Consider the following 24217-nt stretch of genomic DNA (forward strand, 5'->3'; position numbering starts at 1 on the left):
CATGCAGTCTTCAGAAATCTGCGAAAATATGGTCCTTAGGATTGGACACTTGAATACATAGGTATTATTTTATGGCCAAAACAAAGCTGTCTTGAACTGGTAGGCTGAATCTAGCTGGACCGATAGTGTACGGTGATTAAAATTCAAATTGCTTTACAAAGAATATCAAGTATAATCAACAAAGGTTAAATTCAAAATATAGAATGCTCAAAACCACATTTATTGACATTTAATTAAAAACAGTAGCAAAATATCAAATTACAATCTTTAAATAATATACAAAATTCACAAAGATAGAGAAGTAATAAAACCAGCCTCTCATGTGAGATGCATATATAGAGAGTGACAGGAAGGGATTTCTAGTGTAACATTTAATTCTCAATAAAGTACAACATTTACTAATACCACAGATAGGAAGATAACATCCCAGCATTTGGAATCTGAAACAGTGTCTATCAATACCTGAAAGAGGAATGATGCAATGCTTGGGGTAAACATTTGTACCCAAGGCTCAAGCTATCTTTTCTCCCAGATGTTAGCATATGCTATTTTACTCACTATTCTTAAGCTTTAATAAAACTTACCAGATAGAAGTAGATTTGTACATATTCTTTGAATACATTTGGCTAGCTTAACTACTTAAAATTCTGGTGTTAAAAAAAAACTAGGCCCTTTTTTTGGTTCAGTGGTAGGATCATTCACATCTTCAGTGGAAGTTCTTCAGCATATTTTCGAACTAAATCACATGAATTATCCAGTTAAATTCAGTTAATATCTAACAGGCTGAAACACACACACTGCAATCTAAAGTTTTTAATTTGTTGAGTCTTATATTCACAGTTTACACAGTCCATGAACAGGACAGCCCAGTAAAACATATATCACTAAACATAGTAGGCGGCAGTAATAAGCAATAAGCAAAGTGTCTCAATGAAATCATGAGTTCAACATCAAAGAAAAGGTCATGGAGTCTCAGGTTCTGCTTTTTCTCCATTGCCCAGGACCACCTCCCTCATACAGGTGACACTCTCTGTGACTCCTTGGCTTCCCTGCAGCTGTACAACCACTTAATGACCCTGGCATTGCGCTCAATAATGGAGATCCCATAGGGGATGCGCTCGCACGACCTCTCCTCAACTATGTTGCTGTATTGGGAGCGGTTGTACTCAGAACTGAGATTGCTAGCGCTATATAGCTTGAGGGATATTATATCAGAGCTGGCTCGAGCTAGGCATTCCATCCCCATGCTCTCCAACTCCTCAGGGTCCAGGCCACAGTAATTAAAGAATCGTTCCAAGTTGGCACTGACGCGGGAGTAGCGGTCACTTAGGTCAGACTTGGAGCGGTGCAGGGAAAGCTGTTGCCGGGCAGCCACCTCGGGGCATGCTTTCCTTGGTGAGCCCCTGGAGCTGGTGGTAGATGAAAGCCTCGACCTGGCCACAGAGGGACATGGTGGTCTCCGGACACACCTGCTCACATTGGGGCGCACATCCACTCGTCTCACTGCTGCATTATGAGCCGGCACAAAAACGCTGCTATGTAGTTCAGACCTAAGGCTGTTCCCAGGCTTCACATATCCGTGGCTTTGCAAGTTTCCAGAGTTGGAATTGGCAGCCCGTTCCGCAGAGCCTGGCTGGCTCGCTGGCAGGTTTGGAGTGTCATCTATTAGATTTTTCAGACTCTCCAGGTTTAAGGCTCCTTTCCAATCAGTGTTCTCTGTCCTGCGGGCTCCAGTACTAGGGGCTTTCCTGGGGCTGTGGAGGGTTCGCCTGATCGCAGGGGACAGGACAGGTTCACTTGCCTTCACTGGCTCCTGTCGGGTACTTGCTACCTGCTGGCTCTTCACATATTTTAATTTATCGGCTTCCAGACGCTCCACTGCACTTGGCTTCCGGCTATTGCTCTCCATCTGCTTCCGAAAATAATCAGGTCCCTTGTTCAGAATCCGGAAAGGAATTGCTGAGGTGAAAGTAGGGGGACCAGAGGCTTGTTTCAGCATTTCCTGCTTTATCACTTTCTGCTTGCTGTAACCAGGGACCTGGGCTCAGTATTCACATTTATTCAGTGTTACTGGGACATCAGGATCATTCTCCTATCCAACCAGCTGAATGTGTCAATGAAAATCCCAACAGAATTTCACCAGGTATCACTGGCCAGATTCTAGGTTTCTGCTTTAACTTGCTTCCTGCTTACAGCCTTGTGAATGTCTCCAGTCTTCTGAAAGAGACAAGGAATATTAATATAAACTTTAAGCTTCTATTTCCACAAATCCAAAAAATCAACAAACAAAAGCTGCTCGTTGAGCTAAATTCTATTTAAGTTTAAACAAATTCCACATATTGCCCACCAAACCTGCCTTGTCAGTTGATCACATTAGCTGCCCAACTGAATCAAACATGGTGATTTCTGAGTGCAGGACAAGTATATTTTATCTATTAACCTGTCCCATGATAAAAATATTAAAAATTTAAACATGTCAGCAGTTGGAGAGAATCTCTTAACGGATCCTTTGTAGCTTGGTCTTGCGTATAGCTGATATCCCAGGAATAGATCTAACATGAAATTCGCCGACCTACTAATCCGGCACACTGGGTGACTGAAAATATCCAAGATCAGGGAGGTTGGTAAGCAGTGCTTTCAAACACTGAAACAGGGCAGTAACTTTGGCAGGGCAAGTACTGATGGAAAATTGGCAGATTGACCCAGTGAGGTGGCATAAGTACTCATTCTTAAATTATCCACCCAACTCCTGTTGTGATATGAAAAATTATAAATACAGTACTTTCCACCAAGACCCTCACCCATCACAGATTTTAAAGTCAACAGGGGTATCCTGGTGAAAGACAAGATGAGGAAATGAAGAGTTTGCAAGAGCAATAAATGTAAAATAAAGATCTTGTATTTATGTGTGTGATTATTATACCTTTATTGTCCCATTGATTATTTGAAATGCAACAAAATAGTTTTTAATGTATTTAATCAGTTAGATTTTTGAAATGTAATTTTCTTTTTCATTGTTAACTATTCATTGATGTGATTTTTTAAAATGAACAAGCAATGGACCCACAATGATTTTCTGAATAGACAATAAAATTTGAATTGATTGAAATTAATTTAGAGTTCGCAACCTCAGGATGTTTCAAAACATTTCACAACCAACGAAATACTTTTGAGGTGTAATCACTGTTATTTTGCAGGAAACACAACTATGAATTTGCACACCGCAAGGTCTCACAAACAGCACTAAGACAAATGGCAGATAATCAGTTTAGTGATGGTAACTGAGGAGTAGATATTGAACAGGTTAGCACTATACTTCTTCAAAATGCAGCCCCGGAATCTTTGACAGACAGGGCCTCAGTTTACCTTGCCATCCAACAGATGGGGCACCTCTGACAGTGTCCCATTTCCTATTTGGAGTGGGCAAAAAATATCAGGTACTACTTTGAGATTAGGGGATTAATATTAATTACGAACAGACATCTTGTCTGAACGAAAAGAATCCCTGTTAGCAACTCTTACACACCAATTGTGAAATTGGGTCAACAAAACATCCAAAATCCTGTACTGTTCACTTGCAGAAAGCTTGCAGTAAAAAAGTCGCACTAGGGCTAGGATTCTCCCCCACAGTGGAGGATATATGAAAATTCAGAGCAGTGAACCCTACCGCTACCTCACTATCGTGATCAGCTTTTTCTCGAGCTCTGGCTCCACCAGGGCTGCTGCTGCTTCCCTGTCTGCTGCAAACAAGTGATAGGCATGGGATCAGGCAGGGTGGAGGCACTATCTGGGTCCCTGGAGGATTCCCCTCTTGGTAGCTTTTAGCCACTTCCTGAGGCTACTGCATGGAAGGTGAAGGCAGGCCTCAAGTTCTGCCAATGGAGGGAAAGGGCCTCTTTTCTCTCCAAGTATAAACCTTGTGTCTTATGTCTTTTACAGAATAACTTTACCATAATGCTGTTTTCCAGAACACAAACAATGTAAGCCCGTAGTATCTTTTTCTAAACTGAAGCCATTTAGCATTTTATGGAGACAGTGACAGTTTACAAGTTTTCTTTAACCAACTTGTGGAGACATCAATAAATTAATATCAAACCTAAAGTGCACTTTAATTATTAGCTTCACATGTTCTTGCAGAACCAAAACTGAAGTAATCCTTTTAGAACGGAATAGCACATATCTAAAGTGCCAGAACATTGTTCTATATCTTTAAAGTCACATTATGCCTATGCTGGTGCTATGGAAATCGGCAAGTCAGGACTGAACAAGTTAGTTCCAGTAATCAGAAATTAAATAAATGCTCCCTAAAGTAACATTAAACAAACAGGTACTTGGTCTTAAAAAGTCTCTACTCAACCTAAAACTTGCGATAGCAAATATATTAAACTGATCATCACAGTCATTCAGTAAGAGAGAGAAACAAAGAGCGAGACAGAAAGACAATGGGAGACACATAAAGGCAAAGAGACAGACAGGCAACACCCCCATTCCCCTCCCCATCCTGATAGAGTGGGGCAGAACCCAGGATTATGAAATACAGCCCTCAGGAGATTGAATCTATTTAATTAGAGAGCACTAAGTTTTTCCGATTTCTATTTTAATCTTATATGTTCTCTGATTCTGCTTTCTTGGTTTAATTTGAAGTAATATTCTGGGCTTGCTTATTTTAGTACTTACTGTCATGCAGAAATCCCCGGGCACTTATAGAACAGAATCATAGAATTGTTACAGCACAAAAGGTGGCCATTTGGCCTATCATGCCTGTGCTGGCTCCCCTCAGGAGCAATCCACGTACTACCACTCCCCCTCTCCTCACATCCTCGTTTTCAGATATTTAGGAAATTTAGAAAAATTTACAGCAACTCTTTTTTGTCATCTGCAAACTTCTCAATCATGCTCCCTACATTTAAGTCCAAATCATTAATATATACCACAAAAAAATAGGGGACCTAGTACTGAGCCCTGCGGAACCCCACGGCAAACAGCCTTCCAATTGCAAAAACACCTGTCAACATGTAAAGTTTCAGATTAGAAGACAGGTAATATGGTATCTATACTTAAAAAAGTGATAAATCTTAGCTAGGCAACTATAGCTCTATTAACAACACAAAAACAGAATTACCTGGAAAAACTCAGCAGGTCTGGCAGCATCGGCGGAGAAGAAAAGAGTTGACGTTTCGAGTCCTCATGACCCTTCAACAGAAATGAGTGAGTATTAGGAGAGGGGTGAAATATAAGCTGGTTTAAGGTTGGGTGGGGGGGTTTTGGGGGGAGAGAAGTGGGGATGAGTGTTGTTGTAGGGACAAGCAAGCAGTGATAGGAGCAGATAATCAAAAGATGTCACAGACAGAAGAACAAAGAGGCGTTGAAGGTGGTGATATTATCTAAACGAATGTGCTAATTAAGAACGAATGGCAAGACACTAAAGGTACAGCTCTAGTGGGGGTGGGGTGGAAAGACTAGCAGGGCATAAAAGATATAGATTTAAAAATAATGGAAATAGGTGGGAAAAGAAAAATCTACATAAATTATTGGAAAAAACAAAAGGAAGGGGCAAGAAACGGAAAGGTATGGGGATGGAGGTGGGAGTTCAAGATCTAAAGTTGTTGAATTCAATATTCAGTCCGGAAGGCTGTAAAGTGCCTCTTCATCTTCTGACTAGGCACTTTACAGCCTTCCGGACTGAATACTGAATTCAACAACTTTAGATCTTGAACTCCCTCCTCCATCCCCACCCCCTTTCCGTTTCTTCCCCCTTCCTTTTGTTTTTTCCAATAATTTATATAGATTTTTCTTTTCCCGCCTATTTCCATTATTTTTAAATCTATATCTTTTATGCCCTGCTAGTCATTCCACCCCACCCACACTAGAGCTGTACCTTGAGCGTCCTGCCATCCATTCTTAATTAGCACATTTGCTTAGATAATATCACCACCTTCAACACCACTTTGTTCTTCTGTCTGTGATATCTTTTGATTATCTGCTCCTATCACTGCTTGCTTGTCACTACAACCACACCCCCCTACTTCTCTTCCCCCAACCACCCCCCCCCCCCCCCCCCGCCACACAACCTTAAACCAGCTTATATTTCACCCCTCTCCTAATACTCACTCAGTTCTGTGGAAGGGTCATGAGGACTCGAAACGTCAACTCTTTTCTTCTCCGCCGATCCTGCCAGACCTGTTGAGTTTTTCCAGGTAATTCTGTTCTTATTTTGGATTTCCAGCATCCGCAGTTTTTTGTTTTTGTTTCTAGCTCTATTAACCTTAGAGGATATAAGATAATGTAATTGATGTTAAGGGATAGACTGGGGCAAATCCACTGGCGTCGTAATTCTATGGCATTAACTAAGAAAGAACTTGCATTTATATAACACTTTTTACATACTCAGACCTTCCTAAAGTACTGTAAAGCCAATGAAATATGTTTAAGGTGTAGGCACTGTTGTAGGGATGTATCAGTTACTTTGTGCACAGCCAGACCCCATGAACAACAACAAAATCAATGCTCCAGATCATCTGCGTTTGCGTGCTGGATGACAGATAAATGTTGGTCAGGACACTAGGAGATTCCCCCACCCATTTTTGAATAGTGCTGCAGTATCTTTTATGTCCACCCAAAAAGGCAATGAAGGCCTCAGTTTAATGTTTCTTCTGAAAGACAGTATCTCTGATAGTGCAGCAATTACTCAGCACTGCACTGATGTGCCAAATTGTGTTCAAGCCTATGGAATGGAGCTTGAGCCCACAGCCTTTTGACTCAGCAGCAAGAGTGCTGACCACTGATCCAAGTCTGTCACCTTAATGAGAAACAATGATCATGAATTAAAGTGGTCAGGTATGTGTCCTCACCCAACCATCTTAGTCTGCTTCATTGTTGACCTTCCCTACATCATGAGGTCAGGAGTGGGCCTGCTCATTGATGGTTCTAATGCTTAACTCCATTCATAACTATTCCAATAACAAAACAGCTCATTACAGCCTACAGCAGAACTTGGACAACATCCATGCTTGGGAAGACAAGTGGCAGATAACATTCATGTCACACAAGTGAGTAATGACCATTTCGAACAAGAGAAGCTAACCATCTCCTCTTGACATTGAAAATACACCACTATTGCTAAGTGTTCCATCATCAGCACTCGAGTGCTTTCGTTGACCAGAAGATAAACTGGACCAGATTGGACCACTTACATCAACACTGCGGCCACAAGAGCAGGATTAAGGTTGACTATGTGACTGCTGGTTCTCCTCCACACCTCCAAAGAAAGTATACTATTACAACAATTAGTACAAATGCATAAATCTTGAGGTGAAGTTTGTGACCCAGACAATATCTTCAGAGAAGATAAACTATAGCAAATGGATATTAGGCTCCTTTATCCCAAACTTCCTGGTTAATTCTTTGATGGTTAATAAAGAAATCCAGTTTTAAAGGGATAACTGTTAGTAACTGTGGTGGTAAAATTGAACTTCAGTGAATGGTTATATCAATGTTGCATTTTATTCACTGGGTTCCACATAGTGCTAATGGATATGTTTACTTGGTCAGTTTCATAGGAAGGGAAGTAGGCCATTCAGCTCCTTGAGCTTGTTTTGCCATTTAATTAGCTTATGGTTGATCTGCATTTTAACTCCATTTACCAGACTATGGGCAGAATTTTTCACTCGGCGTAAGGGCGTGCGCCCAGCACACTTGAGCATAAAATAGCGCGCGATGACATCAGGCGAGAGTCCCAACATCATTGCTCACTCTTGCAATATTTTGGTCTGTGGGCGCACATGGGTGCCGGAGCCACGACCAACATTAATTAAGAGGTCACTTAAGGCCATTAAAAAGTCAATTGATGCTGATTTGTCATTGCCCATATGATTTGCGCTCATCGCATGGGCAAAGCAGGCAGGCGGCCCGCCGACAATTTCAAAAACTTCAACCACGGGAGGGATAAAAAGGGTCAGCAGCATTGCCAATGTGAGTAGTGAGGAGTTTGGTAGATAGTTTGCTGCTGGTGCCTTATTGGTATATGGCAGCTTCATCTCTGTTCAGAGCTTAATTCTTAGCATTTCCAGGCTTCATTTCAGGTGTCCTAGGTGTCCCAAAGGCCCCCGGAAGTTTCAGACTGTGTGGACCCTTCCAGGTATCAGACAGTCTTCCGTTACCCTGGTAATGGGGATTGTGGTCTCCAATGGTGGCACCTCCACTGAGGAGGAAGAGTGGGGCAGATGGGAGAGGAGGCCAGATGTCCCAATGCAGCTTCCAGGGGAGGGACCTGTGAGAGGAGAGGTGTAGGCATGAGGGGAGCAGGGCCAGCAGGTAGCCCAAGGGGGAAGGGGCTGCAGAAGACGCCACTATCATGCTGCCAGGGTTTACAGGCGGCTATGCAGCTACCTCAATATGTCTGAGGTGCAATGCTGAAGGAGGCTCTGTCTCTCAAGGGAGACCATGACCTCCATTTGCCAGAGATCAGCTTCGACTGTGTGGTTGTACACCCCATGCCACTGGCTCTGAAGGTCAGTGGTCCTCAATTTCTATGCCTCCAGCTCTTTCCAGGGCTCAGTGTGGGGGGGGGATTCTGAATGGAGTCTCCCAAACAGCTGTCCACAGCTGCGTCAAGCAGGTGACAGAAGCTCTGTTCAGGTGGGTACACACCTTTATTCTTTAACGCATGGATGAGGCCAGCCAGGCTGAGTGAGCCAGAGGCTTTGCAGCGATTGCTGGGATCCCCCGCGTCCGGGGCGCCATCGACTGCACAAATGTGGCCATCAAGGCGCCAGCGGGTCAGCCGGGTGCCTTCATCACAGGAAGGGATTCCACTCCATGAACGTGCAGATAGTGTGCAGATTCTGCAAGTCTGTGCAAGATGCCTTGGCAGCTCCCATGATGCTTACAGCCTGAGACACTCTCAGGTGCCGAGTCTGACTGGATGGATGGCTGCTGGGTGACAAGGGCTATCCATTGAAGAGGTGGCTCACTATGCCTCTCCCCCACCCAAGAACAGAGGTGGATCAGCTTTACAATATGAGTCATGCCTCCAAAAGGGCGGTGTTAGAGAGGACCATAGATCTTCTCAAGATGCATTTCTGATGCCTGGAATGCTTAGGAGGAGCACAACAATACCCCCAGAGTGGGTGCATGCTGCGCTCTATGCAATCTGGCACTGGTAAGGGTGATAAAAACAAAAAACTGCGGATGCTGGAAATCCATAACAAAAACAGAATTACCTGGAAAAACTCAGCAGGTCTGGCAGCATCGGCGGAGAAGAAAAGAGTTGACGTTTCGAGTCCTCATGACCCGTCAACAGAACTGAGTGAATATTAGGAGAGGGGTGAAATATAAGCTGGTTTAAGGTTGGTGTGGGGGGGGGGGGGGGGGGGGGGGGCGGTTGGTTGGGGGAACAAGCAAGCAGTGTTAGGAGCAGATAATGATGTCACAGACAAAAGAACAAAGAGGTGTTGAAGGTGGTGATATTATCTAAGCGAATGTGCTAATTAAGAATGGATGGCAGGACACTCAAGGTACAGCTCTAGTGTTGGTGTGGTGGAAAGACTAGCAGGGCATACAAGATTTAAAAATAATGGAAATAGGCGGGAAAAGAAAAATCTATATAAATTATTGGAAAAAACAAAAGGAAGGGGGAAGAAATGGAAAGGGGGTGGGGATGGAGGAAGGAGTTCAAGATCTAAAGTTGTTGATTTCAATATTCAGTCCGGAAGGCTGTAAAGTGCCTAGTCGGAAGATGAGGTGTTGTTCCTCCAGTTTGCGTTGGGCTTCACTGGAACAATGCAGCAAGCCAAGGACAGACATGTGGGCAAGAGAGCAGGGTGGAGTGTTAAATTGGCAAGCGACAGGGAGGTTTGGGTCATTCTTGCAGACAGACCACAGGTGTTCTGCAAAGTGGTGGCCCAGTTTACATTGGAGAGGAAACCGCATTGGGAGCAACGAATGCAGTAGACTAAGTTGGGGGAAATGCAAGTGAAATGCTGCTTCACTTGAAAGGAGTGTTTGGGTCCTTGGACGGTGAGGAGAGAGGAAGTGAAGGGGCAGGTGTTGCATCTTTTGCATGGGCATGGAGAAGTGCCATAGCTAGGGGTTGAGGAGTAGGGTGTGATGGAGGAGTGGACCAAGGTGTCACGGAGGGAACAATCCCCACAGAATGCCGCCGGGGGGGTGAAGGGAAGATGTGTTTGGTGGTGGCATCATGCTGGAGTTGGCGCAAATGGTGGAGGATGATCCTTTGAATGCGGAGGCTGGTGGGGTGATAAGTGAGGACAAGGGGGACCCTATCATGTTTCTGGGAGTGAGAAGAAGGCATGAGGGCGGATACGCGGGAGATGGGCCGGACAAGGTTGAGGGCCCTGTCAATGACCGTGGGTGGAAAACCTCGGTTAAGGAAGAAGGAGGACATGTCAGAGGAACTGTTTTTGAAGGTAGCATCATCAGAACAGATGCGACGGAGGTGAAGGAACTGAGAGAATGGGACGGAGTCCTTGCAGGAAGCGGGGTGTGAGGAGCTGTAGTCGAGGTAGCTGTGGGAGTTGGTAGGCTTGTAATGGATATTGGTGGACAGTCTATCACCAGAAATTGAGACAGAGAGGTCAAGTAAGGGAAGTGTCAGAGATGGACCATGTGAAAATGATGGAGGGGTGGAGATTGGAAGCAAAATTAATAAATTTTTCCAGGTCCCGACAAGAGCATGAAGCAGCACTGAAGTAATCATTGATGTACCGGAGAAAGAGTTGTGGAAGGGGGCCGGAGTAGGACTGGAACAAGGAATGTTCCACATACCCCATAAAGAGACAGGCATAGCTGGGGCCCATGCAGGTATTCATAGCCAAACTTTTTATTTGGAGGAAGTGAGAGGAGTTAAAGGAGAAATTGCTCAGTGTGAGAACAGGTTCAGCCAGACAGAGGAGAGTAGTGGTGGATGGGGATTGTTCGGGCCTCTGTTCGAGGAAGAAGCTTAGGGTCCTCAGACCATCCTAGTGGGGGATGGAGGTGTAGAGGGATTGGGCGTCCATGGTGAAGAGGAAGTGGTTGGAGCCAGGGAACTGGAAATTGTTGATGTGATGTAAGGTGTCAGAGGAATCACAGATGTAGGTGGGAAGGGACTGGACAAGGGGAGAGAGAAGGGAGTCAAGATAACGAGAAATGAGTTCCGTGGGGGCAGGAACAGGCTGACACGATCGGTCTACCGGGACAGTTCTGTTTGTGGATTTTGTGTAGGAGGTAGAAGCGGGCCGTCTGAGGTTGGGCGACTATCAGGTTGGAAGCTGTGGGAGGAAGATCTCCAGAGGAGATGAGGTCAGTGACAGTCTTGGAAACTGGTAAGGGTGGACCCACTGGAGGAAGAGGATCTTGATGCAGCTGCACAGGCTACAGATGATGAATCCAGTGGTGAGTCAGAAGAGGAACACAGTGAGGAAAACGCTGAGGGTGTGGAGCCAGAGCTCGATAACCTCCAGGGAGGCAGGGACGCCTTGATCCAATGCTCCTTCAGCTAAGCTGCCAAAGATCAGCTTCCATCTCACACCAGGGCTGCCACCTCTGTCCTGGATGTCTGAAGTGACCCTTTCATTTACACTTAAAGTCCACTCAATGCCTGTGCAATAAAGTATCAAGCCACTCACAGTCCAGCAGTATATACTGGCATACCCTGCATCAGAGAGTAAAAAGTATGAAGCATACTCAGGCCATCAGAGCCAAAGCAAATTTAATGTTATTTTCACATTGAAAGCATAATTGAAAGCATAACTGTTGTTGATGACCACACCAACTGACAAATAAGCCAAACATAAATGAACAGAAAATCACTCAAGAGCTGTTCCTCTTGCGCTCATGGTGCCTTTAACTTATGCTTGCGATTGCTATGTCTTGGTGTGCCCCCACCCCCCTCGCTGGCACTGGCATTGGAGACAGCCTGCTGACTCTGCTGCCTTGTTGGCCTTAATGACATTGGCGGTCGTCCTCTGGCCAGTGAAGCCTGTGCTGGCCCCGCCTGGGAGGGAGTGGCCAGTGCCATGGCTGGCATCTCCCCAATCATCGCAGCCTCATCAGATGTGACGTCACTGACGGAGGGGCGCAGGAGCTGCTGCTGTCATCCAGAGCGCCCTGAGAGGAGCTCGCAGAGACGACAAGCAGCTTGTGCATCAACATGAGGTTGCTCTGGACCTCCCTGCTCACCATTGATGGACAGGCACCTAGCTGGGGTACTGGGTGCCTCATCCATCTCCCACACTGGCACTGACCACCGGAGGTCATTGCCTGTGTGAGGGCTTGCAGGTCCAAGTGCAACCCCAGGAACACCTGATTCTGTCCCTGGAGCTGCCTCTCTATGAGAGTCACTGCTCTCTCAATGGAGGAGGCCGTGTGCTCAGCTATGAGGGTCAACACAGTGCTGATGCTCCGCATGGATTTCTCTACAACGGAGACCATGGCACACAGACCCTTATGGATCTCCGCCAGGTTCTCAGGAGAGTGGGTGTGATGAAGGTGCAACAGAAGCCCAGTGGTCCTCCAGGGTCAGGGATGGCCCTCCGGGGCCCAGAGAGTGAGTCTGTGCTGGCAAATCTAAAAGGGAGAACAAGGATGTGTCATTAATTAAAGTCATCACACTGTCACTGTGCATGCCAGGCACCCTGGTGAGACAACGGAGATCTGCATCATGGTGCCATTGTTTTTCAATGATCAATGTGGAATCCAGGTTTGAGGCTCCCATTAATGAAGAGACTACACCAGAATGGTTGCAGAATCCGAAACTCTCAACTCTGTGCACTGAGCTTTTACCTTCGTCTGACACCCCAGCCTATCCACGCTTGGTTGCATGTGAACCATGCTGGCTCTCCAACTCAAGGGCATCCTACTTAAACCTGGTGAGCAGCAGCACGTTGGGCAGGCCTCCGCCTGTCCGTGCCCTCTCTGCTTGGTAATAGCTCGTCTTCTACTGAAAGGATAGAGGAACATTGATTAGCCACTCTCTACTTGCAGCGCCGTTGCAGCCTGGCCAACCATGGCTGAGGGACAAGTCGCAAGGCATATCTGAGTCTGACTCTGACCCATGCCAATACGGTACTCGCCCTTCCTGAGCGCAGGTCATTGAGGTGCTTACAGCACTGCACCCATGTGCGCTGCACCATGTCATGGCTGCCCACCTGCGCTGGCACCTCCTCCAATGCTTTGTTTGTGAGATGTGGTGGCCTCCTCCTCCCATCTCTGGGGATGAGGGTGCCCCTCCTGGCAGCCACCTCCTCCAGTGGGACCACGAGGCACTCATCTGAAAAGTGGGAGGCCAAGTTCCCATCTGGCCTACCCTCCCGCCTGCCGTGTCCAGCCACACTCGACTCCATCACTTGAATTTTGACAACGCAGAACAGATGTCCTTCCGTGGCAGCCTTACTGGGGCTGCCTGGGCTGTTTTTAAACCAGCCAACGAGTCCACCGCACCTCCCCCCCACCCCTTGGCCCTTCCCGACCAGTGAGGAGCCATGTTTCACATTGGGCAGGCCTCAGTTGGGAGTGTGAAAAGTTGCTTCCTGACATCCTCCCTGCTGCTATGGATCAAATTTTAAAATTGTGCCTCCTTGTTCTGAACTGATTATCAGAGGAAACAGTTAACCTAGCCTATCAAATCCTATACTTATCTTAACCACCTCAATTATATCGAATCTTAATCTTTGATACATGAGGAAAAACCAAGACTAACTTATGCAACTGTCCTCATAGTTCAACCTAATCCAGTTTACGTGTTACTGTTCTGAATTAGTCCGATTAAAAATTTTTAAGGGCCAAAGCCATTTTTGTCCATACATGTATATTCCAGAAAAAATATACAAAATCTAGTTCATTATCCTATTCATTAATCAAAATATCTATAATTAAATCTAGGGATAAATATGTGTGGAATTCTTTACGACCACTGTTCTAACACAATATGTTAAGGACTGAAACTTGCTTAATGGTGATTGTTAGTGCATAACCAGCTATATCTGAAATTGAGCAGCGGAAACAAAAACATGGAACAGTAGAAAATTATCAAAATGACTCCCAGGAGGAATTTAATGCCTCTCTGGTAACGAGTTTGGAGGAGCAAGGTGGGGGGTGGGGGCATTTAAATTGGACAGGATGGTGTGGGGTGGGAAACCAACTATCTCTGCCTGATTAAGTCTGGAGCAGGAAGGAATGTGGACCCACCCGGAAGTTAATTGTGGCCCTTACGGCGACAATTACTGGCAACTTAAGGATCTTGTTCTGCCACCGCTGGTATTCAACCTGCAGCAGGTGGAGGATTCACCATGTGGGGAGCCTGAAGGACTTCTGGGGGGTCCCTCGTTCAAAGGCACTCAGTGCCTGACTGAAGGACCCGGCACCAGGAAGAGCCATCCCACTGAAAGCCACTCCCTGCCTATTCCACTTGCATTCACCTTTGGCCTGGGGTCCCCCGTTGAGCCTGGGTCTCTGGTGGTGCATTACTGGCAGCTACCACAGCTGCTGATGCTAACGGAGAGCTGCCAGCCTCTAACTGGCCAGCAGCCCTTGGGAGCGGGGAGTGGAATTTCCACCCCTGTGGTCTTAATCCCAATGAAAGCTTGTCACCGCCCACTTAAATGCCTGATGGGCAATTAATTCTGGTGCAGCCTACCTCATCAGAGGCACGCAGGGGTCTTGCTGGTTCTCTGGTCAACAGGCAACGCTTCCATTGCAAACAAATTCTGCCTTGCTACAATTCCATAGGAATAAACTTGTGCAAATATTAAGTTGGTATCGCAAGCCTTGTAAAGACATGCCTTGTGCTTCTCTAACTTTAACGTCCTTATACATATTTCCTTGACTGCCCTCTGTGCATTCACTGTGGATTCTTAAAATAGGAATATATAAAATTGGAGCTATTCTTTTCTTGCTTAGAGAAAGAAGCTTTTTCTGATCATGGAAGGATTCATTATGGGGAGAACAACCAAATTTGAGGAAAAATTGAATGTTACAGCTACGTTTTGTTGTTGCTGTACAGGCTGTAAAACTGAAAGGCTCCAAATTGTGCAGTAACTGATATTCATGTGAAAGGAAGAATTATGAATTCCAGAGGCAAAATTCAAAAACACGTCACCCATTGAGGCTGACATGATTTGATTGCTTCAAATCAAATCTGAAGACGGCCATTTCACTAACCCTCGAGGAAGAAATAGTTGAAGCAGAAGGCGAAGATGTTAAAAATGTCTATTCCGTGTCTTCAGTTTGAGGATCAATATGAAAAGTAAAAGTTGTATTGTGCAAGATGAAGCCACCTTTGATCCTCAAATCCAATGAGCACAAGAAAACAGCAAAGTAAAAGCTCACGAAAGAGAAGACACCAGATGAATTCCGTAATGAATAGAGGTTGCATGATGAATTCTGTCCTAGTAAAATGACACTATAGTCTGCTAGTATGTAGCTTGCTTGATACAGTCTTTAATGTCACAATTTAGTATGGTGATTCTTATTGAAAGGTTAGCTTTTTCAATTAATTTCCTTTTCCAATCAATTTCCTTGAAACAGCTATAAAATAAATGTTTCTACAAGCCACGTCAGTTATTTGGAGTTCTTTCTGTTGTAGCCTGATTCAATTAATGCCTTAACTCACTATTACACTACAATTTTTAAAAGTTATCTGCACAAGAGCTGAAATGTTACCCTGTGTGCATGCTGCATCAATAAGACCAAAATACTCTGACCAATTTGCAGTCCCTATAGGCAGTATAAAATATTAAAATAAATTCACTGATTTTATCTACTTCACGGGCAGAAATTTTCGCTCAGCGAGTGGGTGTGCGCCCAACCCGCTTGAGCGTGAAATGATGCGTGTTGACGTCAGCTGAGTGTGATGTCAACACGTAGTTGCATGATATTTCGGTTGGCGGGCGCGCGCTAGAGCTGGCAGTGCGTCTGCCAACAATTAAAAGGCCTATTAAGGCCATTGAGTAATCGATTAAATTAAAATTTTCACTGCCCGTCCAACCTAACAGTTGGTGGACAGACGAAAAGGTCAAGCGGCCTTTGCATATTTTTGGAAACCTCATCCACAGGCAGGATGAGGCTTCCAAAAGTGAATGAAAATAAAATAAAAACTTTAATTTTTCATTAATAACATGTCTCTGCTCACGCGACAGAATCACATGAGCGCGGACATGTTCCATTCCATTTTTTTAAAACAATTTTTTTCATATCTCTTCTTTCGCCCATGAGCTTATTTGATAAAATATGTTGAGGGACATCTATTGCAAAGTCTAAGGACTATTTATTTAAAGGCAAAATGGTAGTCTTTATAGAGGCTCAGAGAAAGGACGTAGAAGGGAGTAGGGGTAATTGGATGCAATAGGTCCCACAAAATATTTACAGCAGCCTGCTGCCAGCTCACTCTCCAAAAAGGCCCACTCCAATTCCCACCCTACTCTAGGATCAGCTCCCTCCTGCCTTACACAAAGGCCTAACTTTTGTAGAAAATGGCCAATTTTCAGCTTTCTAAAACTGAAGAGATCAACCTATTTGATACCCATAGCTCACAGATTCACTTGAGGCTCAAACCCTAAAAAATGAAATCAGGAAAGCAAGAGAGGATGTGAAAGAATATTGGTGGTTAAAATCAAGGAAAACCCAAAGATATTTTATCAGTGCATTAATAGCAAGAGGATAACTAAGGAAAGGTAGAACTTATTAGAGATGTACAAGGTAGCTTATGCGTTGATGCATAAGATGTGGGCAGGGTTCTCAATGAGTACTTTGTTTCTGTCTTCACAAAGGAGAAGGATGATGCAGACATCCTAGTTAATGAGAAGTGTAAAATATTAGGTACAATAAGCATAACAAGGGGGGAAGTACTGGAGAGACTAACGTTCTTGAAGGTGGATAAATTAACAGGGCCGGATGGATTGTATCCCAGACTGTTAAAAGAAGGGAAGGAGGAAATTGTGGATGTCCTGAGGATCATTTTTCAAATCCTCACAAGATACAGGCGAGGTACCAGAAGATTGGAGGTCTGTGAACGTTGTACCATTATTTAAAAAGGATGCGAGTTAAAGGCCAAATAATTATAGATTTGTCAGTCTGTCTTCGGCGGTGGGAAAATTATTAAAATTAATTCTGAGTCAGGATAAGCTGTCACTTAAAAAGGTATGGATTAATCAGGGATACTCAGCATGGCTTTGTTAAGAGAAAGTAGTGCCTTGCTAACTTAATTGAACTTTTTGAGGAAGTAACAAGGAAAATTGATGAGGGTAGTGCAGTGGATGTGGTCTGCATGGATTTTAGGACGGCACTTGACAAGGTCCCGCATAGTCAGAAAAGTGAGATCCCATGGGGTACAGGTGAATGTGGCGGGTAGGATCCAAAATTGGCTCAGTGACAGGAAACAAAGGGTAATGATTGACGGATGTTTTAGCAAATGGAAAGTGGTTTCCAGTGGCATTCCACAGGGATCAGCATTGCTGATCATGCTGTTTGTGGTATATGTTAATGATTTGGGCTTAAAATGTGGGTGGCATGATTGGGAAATTTGTAGATGACACAAAAAATCAGTTGCATAGTCAATTGTGAAGAGGATAGCTGTGGACTCCAGAATGATATCAATGGTTTGGATGAGTGGAGGGATAAGTGGCAAATGGAATTCAATCCAGAGAAGTGCAAGGTAATGCATTTTGGGAAGGCAAACAAAGCAAGGGAATACTCAATAAACAGGAGAATATTGAGGGGGGTAGCGGAAGTGAGAGACCTTGGTGTGCATGTTCACAGGCCCCTGAAGGTGACTGGACAGGTAGAAAAAGTGGTAAAGAAGGCACATGGAATGCTGTCCTTTATTGCACGAGGTATAGAATACAAAAACAGGGATGTAATGCTGGAACCGTATAAAATGCTGGTTAGGCCACAGCTGGAGTTTTGTGTACAATTCTGGTCATCACTTTTCATGAAGGACATGATTGTTCTGGAGAGAGTACAGAAGAGATTTACAAAAATGTTGCCAGGGCTGGAAATTGCAGCTATGAGGAAAGATTAGGCTGGCTAGAGTTGTTTTCCTTAGGACAGAGGAGACTGAGGGATGATTTGATTGAGGTGTACAAAATTATGAGGGGCCTAGATAGAGTAGACTGGGAAGACTCGATTCCCCTAGTGGAGAGATCAATTACCAGGGGCACAGATTTTAAGGTGATTGGTAGAAGGATTAGAGGGGATATTATAAAAAGCTTTTTCACCCAGAGGGTGGTAGATGCCTGGAGTTCACTGCCCAGATTGGTGTTTGAGGCAGGAACCCTCAACTCATTTAAATGGATACCAGGATCTACATCTGAAGTGCTGTAACCTGCAAAGCTACAGACCAGGTGCTGGAAGGTAGGGTTAGAATGGGCAGCCAGTTTTCTTTCAGCTGGCACAGAAATGATGGGCTGAATGGCCTCTTTGTGCTGTAACTGTTCTATGGTCCTATACCCAAAAATGGTCCTCTTATTGTTAATCTTGTCTTCTGCCTGTTAATTGAAGCTAGGTTATTTATTCCGGCATTCTGTAGGGACCATTCCCTCCGGGTCACCCTGGTCCATTCCTCCATCATCCCCAACACTTGCACTTCCTTCAATTTGGCCTGTTTTTTTCTCCACAGATGCAGTTAGGTCTGCTGAGTTTTTCCAGCATTTTCTGTTATTGTTTCAGATTTCCAGCATCCCCAGTATTTTGCTTTTATCCTAGCTTATTTATTGTTCATCTCTGTACTTCAGGTAGCAAATTGCTTTTCTTAATATGTAACATTTTATGAACATGTGAAGCAACTCTGCTGTTTTTCCTGTGTTTCAGAAAAATCATATACATTACAACTTAAATTCATTTCCATCTTTTGATACAGGGTATCTTAACCCTACAGTACTTCCTGCTGCTATGTATATTTCTAACTCAAGCATCTTATTCAAAACATTATTCAACACCATTCAAGGCAAAGCAGCCCACTTGATAAGCACCCCATCCACCACCTGAAACATTTGCTCCTTCCGCCACTCTTGCAGAGTGGCAGCTGTGTGAAAGATCTACAAGATACACTGCAGAAACTCATCAAGCCTCTCTCGACAGCACCTTCCAAATCCCTATCTCTACCACCTAGAAGAACAAGGGCAGCGAATGCATAGGAACACCAACCGCAAGTTTCCCTCCAAGTCTCACACAGTCCTGACTTGGAACTATATCACTGTTCCTTCACTGTTGCTGGTTCAAATTCCTGGCACTCCCTATTGAACAGCACTGTGGATGTACCTACACCACATTGGCTACAGCACTCAAGGCCGTAGCTCACCACTATCAGCTCAAGGGAAATTACCAAGGGGAAATAAATACTGGCCATGCCAGTGACGTTCACAGCCCAAGAACAAATTAGAAAGTATACAGCTTTACAACCATTTTTTAAAAAATTTCCAGGCAATACACTCCAACTTACGTTCCCAAGTCATTAATTCCTAGATGATCTATGTGCGACAAGTACTATCCCATTGTTTGCAGTAGCCTGTCAACCCTCTTTTCACTTCCTGCAACTCTTCTGCTGGTAATCAAAATCATTGATCTCATCCTCACCAATCTACCTTTCGCAGATGCATCTGCCGATGACAGAATTCGTAGGAGTAACCACCACAGGGTCCTTGTGGAGATGAAATCCCGTCTTCATAATGAGGATAACCTCCATTGAGGTGCATGATTAATCACCGTGCTAAGATTCAGAATAGATCTGATAACTAAAAACTGGGCATCCATGAGCCACTGTTGGCCTTCACCATGAGCTGGCAACTGGCATATCCCTGCTCTACCACTATCATCAAGCCAGGGGATCGACCCTAGTTCAATGAAGACTGCAGGAAGGGATTCCAGAAGCAGCACCATAACACCTAAAAATGAGGTGTCAAACTGGTGAAGCTACAACACAAGATTACTTGCATGCCAAACAGCAGTAGCAGCATACTGTAGACACAGCTAAGCAATCTCACAACCAAAAGATCACAAAGCTCTGCCGCCTTGCTACATTCAGCTGGTGGTTGAGAACTAAACAACTCACTGGAGGAGGAGGCTCCACAAATATCCCCTCTCACAATGATGGGGGAGCCCAGCACATCAGCGCAAAACTAGGCTGAAGCATTTGTGACACTTCAGCCAGAAGTGTTGAATGAATGATCCATCTCGGCCTCTCCTGAGGTCCCCAGCTTCATCAGCAAAGTGGTGAAAGGTGTCGTCAACAGTGCTACCAAGCAGCACTTAAAAAGCAATAACCTGCTTGCTGACATTCAGTTTGGGTTCTGCAAGGGCCATTCGGCTCCTGACCTCATTACAGCTGTGGTTCAAACACGGACAAAAGAGCTGAACTCTAGAGGTGAGGTTAGAGTTTCAGACCTTGACAGCAAGGCAGTATTTGACCAAGTATGATATCAAGGTGACCCAATAAAATTGAAGTCAATGGGAACAGGGAGAAAAACGTCCACCGGTTGGATACCTAGCACAAAAGAAGATGGTTGTGGTTGTTGGAGGTCATTCATTTCAGTTCCAGGACATCACTGCAGAAGTTCCTCAGGGTAATGTCCTAGACCCAACCATTTTCAGCTGCTTCATCAATGACCTTCCTTCCATCATAAGGTCAGAAGTGAGAATGTTTGCCGATGATTGCACAATGCTCAACACCATTTGCAACTCCTTGAATATTCAAGCTGCCTGTGTCCATATGCAGAAAAACCTGGGCAACATTCAGGCTTGGCTAATAAATGGCAAGTAATATTCATACCACACAAATACCACACAGTAACCATCTCCAGTAAGAGAGAATCCAACCATCGCCCCTTGACATTCAATGGCATTACCATCACTGAATCCCTCACTATCAACATCCTGGGAGTCACCATAAGTCATAAAATGAACTGGACCAGCCATATAAATACAGTGGCTACAAGAGTTGGCCAGACGCTGGGAATTCTGTGGTGAGTAGCTCTCCTCCTGTCTCCTCAAAGCCTGTCCACAAGGTAAAAGTCAGGACTGTAATGGAATTTTCTCCTTTTGCCTACAAGAGTGCAGCTCCAACAACACTCAAAAAGCTTGACACCATTCAGGACAAAGCAGCCTACTTGATTGGCACCCCATCCATTACTTTAAACATTTGGTATCTCCATCACTGATGTACCATCTACAAGATGCACTACAGCAATTTGTCAAGCCTCCTTCGACAGCACCTTCCAAACCTGTGCCCTCTACCATCATCCTGATTTATAATTACATCGCTGTTCCTTCACTGTCGCTAGGTCAAAATCTTGAAGCTCCTTTCCTCACAGCGTTGTGGGTATCCCTATAACACACAGACTGCAGTGGTTCAAGAAGGCAGCTCACCACCATCTTCTCAATCACAGTTAGGGATGGGCAATAAAAACTGTTCTAGCCAGTAATACTCACACCCCCTGAAAGAATAAATGAAAGGGAGAAGAAATTTGTCTGTTTCAGAATATAGAGAGGAACCTTAAATCCAAGGTAAGATTTTGACCAATGGTAATGTTAATGAATTGGACAATAATGGAGAAGGGCTAATTGCTGATTGCCAGAATTAGCATGATGATCTAAAAGAGAAATTCTAAGTTGTAATCACTGGGGCAAATTACTCCTCTACTTTTAACAGATCACAGAAGCAAACACATTACTTCGTGACTTTCCTGTGAAAATTCACACACAGCAATTTTAAATGGCAAGTCTGCCCAGCTAATTTCCAGAAAATTGGTCATAGCTTACGTGGAGTTTTAAGCAGTCACCTGAAGGAATTATTTTATCTGCGCACTGGATCAGTATAATTCCGAATGTATTTAAAAAGGCGTTTACAATCGTAACACACACAGCACACGGAGAAATCTCCCCGAATGAGAGCAGTTGGGCTGGTGGCTCTTTCAGTTAAATCTCCTCCCAATACTCACTTTCCAGGGTTACTAACGAATAACGATTTGGGTGAGAAACCAAATGGCCTCTGGATACTCCCCTGTCCAATTTTACCTTCCACAAGTTATCGCTCGCAGTAGAAAGGCGATAAAAAGAGACAGGAGAAATACAAGATTTAAAGTAACGTCAAATAATCACTTGTGAGCGGACAAGTTTTATTTCAAATAGTTCCCAAACTTACCTTTCATAATTGAGTACGATAGGTACAAAAGAGGACAAACCCTGCATTTGTTCCATGTAATTTACCTGCAAAGGGTTCCTTTTTCTTCGGGGCTACGAAGCACTGAGTGTCGACTTGATTGTACAACTTCAAGCGGAGGATCTGAAAATGCAAGCTCCAGATCACCTCACCCTCGCCAGCCACTTCTCAAGCCTGTCACCTTGTCTGGACTGGTTTCATTTGCACTCGTCTGACAAAGAACTGATTTCCTGTAATTCTGTGGGCGGGACAGCAACAAAGTTAACCCTTTCATGCTCACAGCCTTCAGGTTTGAATATGCAGTGTTCTTACAGTTGCAAGGCATTTGCAATGGCACAGCCGGGATTTTAACATTCCCCATCCAAAATGGGAAACTCAAAAACAGAATTTGTTGTCAATGGGATGAGTGTTACGATGCAGCAACCATACATCATGGAGTGAGGAGTCCCAAAGCTATTCTCCTTTATTTTTTTCCTTCGCTCCTTTTATTTTCTTTCTGGTCTTCTTTCACTCTCTTCGTCCCAGACCTTTACCAGCTTTAGATTTTTTGCGGGCACTGAACCTCCAATTGATGTAATCCCTCCCTTCCCGCCTTTTTCCCTTTCCATTTCACATTGGGGAGGTAGATCTCTGAAAAATACGTTTATAAATAACTAGATTTTACGGGTAAAATTTCAATTGAACATCAGTAAGTGTTAGCAGGCAGAGTGTTTTTTTATATCACTTTACCCATTTGTTTACAATGCCATGGAGCTGACAATAAGCAACGCATTTCTAAACCCAGGGTCCGTTCACCTGGAAGGAGTTGCTTAATGTCAAATGCATCTTTAATTCTGCCAGATTGCGTGAAAGCTAGTTTCCAGACCTCAGCTGCTCTACGTAAACCAGAGGCACTGGGGGCAAGAACCTCAATAATTATCCATTGTATGAGTGGAACATCACCGCATTTGAAAAGGCGGCAAATTAGGTTAGAAAAAGAGGATTGAGATTGTTTGGACTGCGCCTCAAAACACCATCTGAAGTCAGGTCTGGTTCAGTTATTTTAGGAAGTGCCTCGGCTGGTGATCCACAGAAGCAGCTTGTGGTACAACTTTCACAACGAATGGGTGTCGCCAAGCCGCAGAAACAACTCATCCTTTATTATGTGAGGGGCCGAAAAGGATGTGCTGGAGGCTGTTGATCTAAATGCAAATTATGAAATACGGAACAAACACGACAACACCACAAAAGCAGAGCAGCTGTCACATCTGCACCTGATATCCTGCACCCAACCGGAATGCACTCCACAGAGTATTGGCAGGGCAACGTCACAGTTTTCCTGCCTGCATTGTCGCTTTGCAGAATGAACCATTACTTATTGAACTAGAATGGGAGGGTGGATACATTAGGCTTTTGGAAAGTAATTCGATGTACTTAGTGAAATACTTCCAAATGTACATTATTCTAGTGCAGTAACTTGCTTATACACAGCTTTACTGTCACTGGAGATATTAAAAACCTGACCATCATTGTGTCAGTGGCACCACTTTTCATTGTTCTGCACTATCGTTCACCTCCACTTTTGATGTCTTTGTCCTCAATAAAACACTCTCTCTCAGCCTGATCATTTCCTTTGATGTGGCCTTCATCTTGGTTTCCTCAATTTCGAAAGGCACTGATTACCTGTACACGACTGGTTTCATCACCCATCACCACTTCTGCCTGGAGCACGAAAGGCGCATACTCTGAAAAACTGATCATTATGCCAGGGTAATCCTGGAAAGCAAAGATCATCCTTAGCTCATTTTCTCCACCATCAGTTGTATTTTTAACACCCTTTTCTGTCCTAATCTTGGTTAGGAGAACAGATAGGCATTTCTGTGGCCACAGGCGTGACTCCAGGATAGCTTCAAGAGGACATAGACAAGTTGGTGGAGTGGGCAGATAAGTGGCAGATGAATGTCAATGTGGATAAGTGTGAGGTGATGCATTTTGGTGGGAAGAACATGGACAGACAATATAAAACAAGGGGTGAAATTTTGAAGGGGATGCAGCAGCAGAAAGACTTGGTGCATAGATTACTGAAGG

At 44.4% G+C, this 24217-nt stretch overlaps 1 protein-coding gene across 3 annotated transcripts; it reads right to left on the bottom strand.

Moving 5' to 3' along the window:
* Nucleotides 1-219: 219 nt before the first annotated feature.
* LOC121287293 (protein FAM110B-like) lies at nucleotides 220-22351 on the bottom strand. 3 transcript variants are annotated; one of them, XM_041205034.1, is made up of 2 exons: nucleotides 22198-22351; nucleotides 220-2214 (listed from the first exon to the last, which is right to left on the bottom strand). In XM_041205034.1, exon 2 carries the CDS (start codon nucleotides 1997-1999, stop codon nucleotides 1013-1015), a length of 987 nt encoding a protein of 328 aa, XP_041060968.1. In that variant the 5' UTR covers nucleotides 2000-2214; nucleotides 22198-22351; the 3' UTR covers nucleotides 220-1012. The 3 variants fall into 3 exon arrangements, with proteins under 3 accessions (XP_041060968.1, XP_041060966.1, XP_041060967.1); XM_041205032.1 differs by having other exon boundaries at nucleotides 220-2217; XM_041205033.1 differs by having other exon boundaries at nucleotides 220-2217; nucleotides 22133-22351.
* Between the last annotated feature and the right edge of the window lie 1866 nt (nucleotides 22352-24217).

Source organism: Carcharodon carcharias, chromosome 14 (genome assembly GCF_017639515.1).
Source record: "Carcharodon carcharias isolate sCarCar2 chromosome 14, sCarCar2.pri, whole genome shotgun sequence".
NCBI lineage: Eukaryota > Metazoa > Chordata > Chondrichthyes > Lamniformes > Lamnidae > Carcharodon > Carcharodon carcharias.